This window comes from Phoca vitulina, unplaced genomic scaffold, assembly GCF_004348235.1.
Source record: "Phoca vitulina isolate PV1807 unplaced genomic scaffold, GSC_HSeal_1.0 scaffold7, whole genome shotgun sequence".
Taxonomy (NCBI): domain Eukaryota; kingdom Metazoa; phylum Chordata; class Mammalia; order Carnivora; family Phocidae; genus Phoca; species Phoca vitulina.
Window position 1 is genome coordinate 41,510,099 of NW_022589710.1, and position 9,333 is coordinate 41,519,431.

At 41.0% G+C, this 9,333-nt stretch overlaps 1 protein-coding gene across 1 annotated transcript; it reads right to left on the minus strand.

Annotated features, from left to right (window-relative positions):
- Positions 1-232: 232 nt before the first annotated feature.
- Positions 233-2,446, minus strand: LOC116632756 (disintegrin and metalloproteinase domain-containing protein 20-like). Its single transcript, XM_032404683.1, has one exon. It carries the CDS (start codon positions 2,444-2,446, stop codon positions 233-235), a length of 2,214 nt encoding a protein of 737 aa, XP_032260574.1.
- Positions 2,447-9,333: the final 6,887 nt, after the last annotated feature.

A 9,333-nucleotide genomic window follows, 5' to 3' on the forward strand; every position in this document is an offset into this window, starting at 1 on the left:
TCATCTGTAGGAATAGGAAGAATATGACTAGACAGGACATGTAACATAAATTTAACCCCACAGACCTCATGTTAAATTGTCAAGTCATTTTATTTTAAGATGACAACCTCAGAGTAGCTATAGGATTATGTAATCATCAGAGTGATTCTCGTCTTTTCTCCTAGTACATGCCAATATTATTTTCTCCATCTGGTGCACTCCAGTCAGTATTTTACTTGAGTGTAGGTAATTACTATTTTTTAGCCACTTCTGTCTTCTCTTCTAAATGGTGAAAGGCACCAATGATGCCTGAAATCAGTAAAGCAATTAAGCGAAAAATCAGTAGAAGCAATGCCTGGTTTACATTAAGAATTATTTTGGCTCGAAGACCATATTCTCTGTCAGGTGGAGGACCACTATCTATACTACCACCGGGTCCCCTCTCTTCACAAGATGGGGGTTTCCAACCTCTTATACAGTGACAATGTTTCTTGTTGTTACACACCCCTCTGAAATTGCATGTCTTGACATCACAGTCAAACCCCATGTCTTGAAAAAAAGTACAATTCTGTTGAAAACAGTATTTTCCTGGGCCACATGTTGCCCCATCCACGACAAGCCCCATTTCTGGCAGATCTGTCCCATGGTGTGCATCGTATCCAAAGCATAACTCTTCCTTAATATCACGTACTATTATATGACGAAACGTAGTGTGCTCACCTCCACCAGGGATTTCTTGGACATTACGACAATGCAGCATTCCACAAAGAACATCATCTTCTTCACATTTCACAGGTTTTCCTCCTCCTCGTATCACCTTCACCCCACAGTTCCCAAATCGGTCACCTATTACATTTAATTTTTCATAGCATGCTGGTGCAGCATCTTTTACTTGGTAGCCAAAGAGGGATTGGCATTGCATATCACGATCACTGCAGTTTCCTCTCACGCAGACAGCCAATGCTGAACATGGGGTTCCATCCTGGGTGTAAACGTCATTAGGACAATTATGAGATTTACCATCACAGTATTCTGGGAGATCACAAATACCAAGCATATCTCTGCAAAGCAATCCAGGTTGAGCATATTTGCATTTAACACAGCAGGGTCCTACATTGCAATCACTGCCAAGGGAGAGGATACAATTGGTCTTGCAACACTTATTCCAAGAACACTGTTTTAAGGAGCCACAGTCACATTCTTCCTCCCGATCTACGACCAGGTCACCACAACGAGCAGCTACATAAGGAAAATTGGTGTACGGTGTATTTGGTATGCTCAAACAAGGATCCCACATAGTGAGCTTGTGATGTATTCTTTCATAAGTACAATTGCTCATCACATCCAATAAATCAGGCTCAGGAGCCATGAGGCAGTGCTCTCTTCGAAAGCAAAAACAACCGGGTTTATCATGATTAACGCCCAAATTATGACCTAGGGTATGTGCTGCAACAGCTGCAGCCCAAAATATGTGGTATCTTGCCATATGTAGATACGCCACACCCCAGTTGGGGTTGCACGCTCCATTGTATTGGGCATAATATGAGGCCCCAGCGATTTTATCTCCTGTAAGAAGCAGTGAAGTGTCATGAGGAATATGATTATACCAACCCCAGTATTTCCACAAACCAAAATTAGTCATGGTAATTCCAATGTCTGGGTATTCAGATAAATCCATCTTATCTGATCCATTCCATATACACAAAACACGTATGTAGACATCTAGGAGAGCTGGTTTGTAGATGGTATGTATTATGTTGTTCAAAATCACTACATTCTCGATTATACGTGTGAGATTAGTGTTCAATGCATATAATGAGTTAGCAGCTGTGTAGTGGATTTTAAAGTATTTCTTATGTGGCCACCACAAATACACGGGAGCTGCTCTAGGAGTTCCAGCAAGGATTGCCTCTTCGTATTCTTGATTTGTATCTTGCTCTTCAATCTTACACCTTTCAGCCTCTGACGATCTTCTTTCTGACACAAGCAGAGAAACCACATGCTCAAATCTGGAAGAAGCCTCCAGCGGTTTTATTTCATAAGTGAAGTCATCCAACTGCAGCATGCCACGCAGACCCCCATAGCAGGTGTCCAGTGTTCCCATGGAGCCGGGAACCCCTTCCAGGTAGCCATAGTAGTAGCAGTCTCGAGGGACAAAGGGATAGTCCTCCTCCATGGCACCCTGATCGTTATCGGTGATAACAGGAAAATGTCTGGGCAGCAGGTTCTTCTTGATTCTCATGTGAATCACATGTCTTTGGCCCCTGAAGTGAATCTTATAGGAGAGCTGGCCTCGTCTCTCAGTTCCACCCACCCTGTGGGACACCTTCCTGGGGATCACAACTTCAGAGGAAGTGAAGCGCCATCCTGGGAGGGCATGGGAGCAGCAAACTGGGGACAGCAGTAGCCAGAGCAGAGGCAGCCTGAGATCACCTGTCAAGTGGGCCTGGGCCCAGGCAAGCCCCATGAGTGAAGGAGCCTGTGATGCCAGAAGATGCAGTCGGGTGGGAGGTAGGCAAGATGACCCCCCAAATGGCAACTTTTCTAGCAGGCAGTTCTGAGGAGAGCAAAGAGGGACTGGGGGCACGGCCTCCCCAGAGAGGGGGTGGGGAGCTATTATGTAATAATGGTGTGCTCATCAGGGGAGCTGTGCTCAGTGAGCTGGGTGTCCTTGCCCAAGGGACCTAGAGAAGAGAAAAAAATGGGAGGGATTGGGAACAGTAGTGTGTATACCTGGGCTTTAAGTCCCATGGTCTCTTGGAGAAGTCGCAGGGGAAGAATAAGTGCATTTGGTGGCATTTTCAGTGAGGGAAGGACTTTTCTTTCTCAAACTTAAATGGCATAAAGGATCAACAGGTAATTAAAATAGAGGATGGAGAGGAAACGGAAGCTTCTTCAAAGAGTTCTGAGGAAAGAATTAGATTCTCTCATACTTTACAACAATTGAGTGCACTTGGGATGATTGGTGGGAAGAAAGTAAGTAGAGGTCATGAGTAGAACAATTAGTGTCTGTAACAATCGTTTCTTTCTTTCTTTTTTTTTTAGCCAAACTATGGAAAGAGCCAAGATGTCCATCAACAGATGAATGGATAAAGAAAATGTGATATATATATACAATGTAACAATCATTTCTTATAAAGTTAAACTTGTATCTACCCTACATCCCAGCATTCCTGGCCCTAGGAAATTACCCACAAAGACTAGTATATGAATGTCCAGAGCAACGGGACTCATGAATTTATTCCACAAACTGGGAATAAACAACCAGCACTTAACAGATAAATGAATAAACAAACTGGCATATTCATCCAGCGGAATAATCCCTCTTAAATCAGAACTAACTTTTGATGCATGTAAGAACGTGGATTTATCTTACAGGTATGGTGATGACAGAAAGAACCATACCAAAGGAAGTTAATATAGGATTTAATTTGAATCAATTCTGGAATAACCTAGAATAGGCTTAATTTATGAGATTATAATTTTTTGAGATTTTTTATTTATTTTTTGAGAGACAGAGAGAGCAGAGCATGCGGGAGAGAATACGAGTGGGGAGGAGGGGCAGAGGGAGGGGACGAAGAAGACTCTCTGCTGAGCAGGAAGCCAGACTTGGGGCTTGATCCCAGTACCCTGGGATCATGACCTGAGCCGAAGGCAGATGCTTAATAGACTGAGTCACCCAGGCGCCCCTGAGACTAGAACTTAAATCAGCAGTTTCCTGCTGTGGCAATGGAGGAATCGAGGGAAATTTCCCCAGTGACAGGAAACTTGTGTATCTTGATGGGGGTGTGCTGTGAATTGAATGTTTGTGTCCCTGCAAAATGCATGGATTGAAATCCTAAACCCCAGCATGATGGTAGTAGGAGGTGGGGCCAGTGGAAGGTGATTAGGTCATGACGATGGAGCCCTCAGGAATGGGATTTCAGCCCTCAGGAACAGCTCTTTCCTGTTTTTGTAAAAGAGGCCCCAGAGAGATCTCTCACCTCTTCTGCACATGGCTTTACAGCAAGAGGAACCATCTATGAAGCAAGAAGTGCCCTCACAAGACAATGAACCTGCTGGTGACTTGATTTTGGACTTCCTATCTCCACAACTGTGAGAAAGAAGCCACCCAGTCTTTAGTATTTTGTTATAGTGGCCAAGCTAAAATGGTGGTGTTTATGAAACAAAACTCATCAAGGTCCACCTTAAAATCTACTTACTTTATTGTATGCTAAGTATACCTCAAAAAAGTTAATATTTTATATTGAGGAATAATTGACATAAAATATCACATTAGTTTCAGGTGTACAGCACAATGACTTGACAATTATATACATTGCAAAACTGTCACCACAATAAGCCTAGTTACCATCTGTCACTTTCCAAAGTTAATTCAATATTATTGACTATATTGCTCGTGCTGCACATTACATCCCCATGATTTACTTTATAATGGATGCTTGTACTTCTTAATCCTCTTCACCCATTTTGCCTTGCCCCCCAAACCCCTGCCCTTTTGCAACAACTAATCTGTTTTCTGTATCTAGGAGTCTGGATTTTGTTTTCTTTTGTTTGTTTCTTGAGATTCCACATGTAAGTGTAATCATGCAGAATTTGTCTCTGTCTGACTTACTTCACTTAGCCTCAATGTCTATCCATGCTGTTGCAAAATTTCATTGTTTTTATGGCTGAGTAGTATTCCATTTTATATACATGTCACATGTTCCTTATCCATTCATCCATGGATGGACTTTACGGTTGTTTTCGTATCTTGGCTATTGTAAACAATGCTGCAACAAACATAAGGGTGCACATATTTTTTCAAAGTGTGATTTTGTTTTCTTTGGATGAACACCAAGAAGTGGAATTACTGGTCATATGATAGCTCTATTTTTAATTTCTTAAAAAGATTTTATTTATTTATTTATTTGAGAGAGAGTGCTCAAGTGGGTGGAGGGAGAGGGACAGAATCTCCAGCAGACTCCATGCTGACTGCAGAACCTGATGCAGGGCTCGATCTCATGACCCTCAGATCATGACCTGAGCCAATACCAAGAGTCAGTCACTCTGAGTGAGCCACCCAGGTGCCCCAGTATTTTTAATTTTTGAGGAACCTCCACACTGTTTTCCATAATGGCTATATCAATTTATATTCCCACCTACAGTGTGCAAGAGTTCCCTTTTCTCCACATACTTGTCAACACCTACTGTTATCTTTTTCATAATAACTAGTATGACAGGTGTAAGGTGTTATCTCATTGTGTTTTTGATTTGCATTTTCCTGATGTTTAGTGATGTTGAGCATTTTTTCATGTGCCTGTAGGCCACCTGTGTGTCTTCTTTAAAAAAATGTCTATTCACATCCTTTGCCTATTTTTTAGTGATTGTTTGTTTGTTAATAGATTGTATGAGTTCTGTATATATTTTGGATTTTAACCCCTTATTGGATATATGATTTGCAAATATCTTTTTCCATTCTGTAATTTGTCTTTTCATTTTTTGATGGTCTTCTTTCCTGTACAGAAGCTGTTTAATTTGAAATATTCCCATATGTTTAATTTTGCTTTTGTTTCCCTTGTCTTTGGAGTCACAGAAAAAAAATTGCTAAGACCAATGTCAAGGAGCTTACCACCTATGTTTTTTTCTAGCACCTTGTGATTTCAAGTCTTACATTCAAGTCTTTAATCTATTTTGAGTTGATTTTTTGAAAATATTATTTATTTATTTATTTGACAGAGACAGAAAGAGAGAGCACAAGCAGGTGGAACGGCAGGCAGAGGGAGAGGGAGAAGCAGGCTCCCCACTGAGGAAGGAGCCCAATGCAGGGCTCAATCCCAAGACCCTGGCATCATGCTCTGAGCCGAAGGTAGCTGCTCAACAGCCTGAGCCACCCAGGGCCCCCTGATTTTTTTTGAGAGAGAACATGAATGGGGGGGAGAAGTGGAAGGAGAGAAGGAATGTTTTTCCTTTAAGATTTTATTTATTTATTTATTTTTGAGAGAGAGAGCACATGGGTGTGAGGCAGGGGAGGGGCAGAGGGAGAGGAAAAGAGTCTCAAGCGGACTCCCCACTAAGCTGGAAGCCCAACATGGGGCTTGATCTCATGACCCTGAGATCATGACCTGAGCTGAAATCAAGAGTGGGACAGTTAATCAACTGAGCCACCCAGGCACCCCTATTTTGAGTTGATTTTTATATGCTATGTAAGATAGTGGTCCAATTTCATGGTTTTGAATGTAGCTCTCCAGTTGTCTCAACACCATTTACTGAAGAGGTTGTTCTTTCTCTGTTGTGCATTCTTGCCTCCTTTGTCATAAATTAATTCACCATATATGCATGGGTTTACTTCTGGGCTCTATTCTGTTCCATTGATCTATGTGTCCATTTTTATGCCAAAACCATACTATTTTATTACTATAACTTTGTAATATAGTTTGAAATCAGGGGATGTGATACCTCTGGCTTTGTTTGTCTCTCTCAAGATTGTTTTGGCTATTCGGGGTCTTTTGTGATTCCATAGAAATTTGATATTATTTGTTCAAGTTATGTGAAAAATGTCATTAAAATTTTGATAGGAATTGCATTGAAACTGTAGATTGCTTCGGGTAGTATGGACTTTTTAATAATATTGATTCTTCCAATCCATGGGTACAGAATATCTTTCCAATTATTTGTATCTTCAATTTTTTTCATCAGTATGAAAAAAAGCCTATAAGTTACTTTTAAGAAAACAGACCTTTCATCTCCTTGGTTAGATTTATTCCTAGGTATTCTATTCTTTTTTTTAATTTATTTTTTATTATGTTCAGTTAGCCAACATATAATACATCATTAGTTTTTGATGTAGTATTCAATGATTCAATAGCTGCATATAACACCCAGTGCTCATCACAACACATGCTCTCCTTAATACCCATCACCTGGCTACCCCATCCACCCCACTCCCTTCTGAAACCCTCAGTTTGTTTCCCAGAGCTGAGAGTTTCTCATGGTTTGTCTCCCTCTCTGATTTCCCCCCCTTCAGTTTTCCCTCCCTTCCCCTATGGTCTTCTGTGCTATTCCTTATGTTCCACATATGTTCCACATATGAGTGAAACCATATGATAATTGACTTATTTCACGTAGCATAATCCCCTCCAGTTCCATCCATGTCGATGCAAATGGTGGGTATTCATCCTTTCTGATGGCTGAGTAATATTCCATTGTATATATGGACCACATCCTCTTTATCCATTCGTCTGTTGAAGGGCATCTCAGCTCCTTCCACAGTTTGGCTATTGTGGACATTGCTGCTATGAACATTAGGGTGCATGTGTCCTTCTTTCACTACATCTGTATCTTTGGGGTAAATACCTAGTAGTGCAATTGCTGGGTCATAGGGTAGCTCTATAAAGGCACCTCCATACTGTTTTTCAAAGTGGCTGTACCAACTTGCATTCCCACCAACAGTGTAAGAGGGTTCCCCTTTCTCTACAGCCTCGCCAACATTTGTTGTTTCCTGCCTTATTAATTTTTGCCATTCGAACTGGTGTAAGGTGGTATCTCACTGTGGTTTTGAGTTGAATTTCCCTGATGGCTAGTGATGTTGAACATTTTTTCATATGTCTGTTAGCCATTTGTATGTCTTCTTTGGAGAAGCGTCTGTTCATGTCTTCTGCCCCTTCTCTGACTGGATTATTTGCTTTTTGGGTGTTGAATTTGAGAATTTCTTTATAGATCTTAGATACCAGCCCTTTATCTGTAATGTCATTTGCAAATATCTTCTCCCATTCCGTGGGTTGCCTCTTAGTTTTGTGAACTGTTTCTTTTGCTATGCAGAAGCTTTTTATCTTTTTTTTTTTTTTTTTAGATTTTATTTATTTATTTGACAGAGAGAGCCACAGCGAGAGAGCGAACACAAGCAGGGGGAGTGGGAGAGGGAGAAGCAGGCTTCCCGCAGAGCAGGGAACCCAATGCGGGGGTCGATCCCAGGACCCTGGGATCATGACCTGAGCCGAAGGCAGACGCTTAACGACTGAGCCACCCAGGTGCCCCCAGAAGCTTTTTATCTTGATGAAGTCCCAAAAGTTCATTTTGCTTTTGTTTCCCTTGCCTTTGGAGACGTGTCTTGAAAGAATTTGCTGTGGCCAATGTCGAAGAGGTTACTGCCTATGATCCCCTCTGGGATTTTGATGGATTCCTGTCTCCCATTGAGGTCTTTCATCCATTTTGAGTTTATCTTTGGGTATGGTGTAAGTGAATGGTCCAGGTTCATTCTTCCGCATGTAGCTGTCCAATTTTCCCAGCACCATTTATTGGAGAGACTCTTTTTTCCACTGAATATTCTTTTCCTGCTTTGTCAAAGATTAGTTGACTGCAGAGTTGAGGGTCCATTTCTGGAGTCTCTATTCTGTTCCACTGATCTGTGTGTCTATGTTTGTGCCAGTACCATGCTGTCTTGCTGATCACAACTTTGTAATATAGCTTGAAGTCAGGCATTGGTTTTCTTTTTCAACATTCCTTTGGCGATTCAGGGTCTTTTCTGGTTCCATACAAATTTTAGGATTGTTTGTTCCAGCTCTGTGAAAAATGTCAAAGGTATTTTGATAGGGATTGCATGGAATATAGATTGCTCTGGGCAGCATAGACATTTTAACAATGTTTATTCTTCCACTTCATGAACATGGAATGTTTTTCCATCTCTTTGTGTCTTCCTCAATTTCTTTCATAAGTGTTCTGTAGTATTTAGAGTACAGATCCTTTACCTCCTTGGTTAGGTTTATTCCTAGGTATCTTATGGTTTTTGGTGCAATTGTAAATGGAATCAATTCTAATCTCTCTTTCTTCAGTCACATTGTTTGTGTATAGAAATTCAACTGATTTCTGTGCATTGATTTTGTATCCTGGCACGTTGCTGAATTGCTGTATGAGTTCTAGCAATTTTGGGGTGGAGTCTTTTGGGTTTTCCACATAAAGTATCATGTCATCTGTGAAGAGAGTGAGTTTGATTTCTTCTTTGCTGATTCAGATGCCTTTTATTTCTTTTTGTTATCAGACTGCTGATGCTAGGACTTCTAGTACTATGTTGAACAATAGTGGCGAGAGTGGACATCCTTGTCGTGTTCCTGATCTTAAGGGAAAAGCTCTCAGCTTTTCCCCACTGAGAATGATATTTGCTGTGGGCTTTTCATAGATGGTTTTTATGAAATTGAGGAATGTTCCCTCTATCCCTACACTCTGAAAATTCAGTTTTAATCAGGAAAGGATGTTATATTTTATCAAATGCTTTTTCTGCATCAGTTGAGAGGACCACGTGGTTTTTGTCTCTTCTTTTATTAATGTGTTCTATCACACTGATTGATTTGTGAAGTTGAACCACCGTTGCATCCCAGG

What these genes read in the sequence shown, in the direction of transcription:
- LOC116632756 (XM_032404683.1), bottom strand. Translation starts at nt 2,446, where the DNA reads ATGGGGCTTGCCTGGGCCCAGGCCCACTTGACAGGTGATCTCAGGCTG.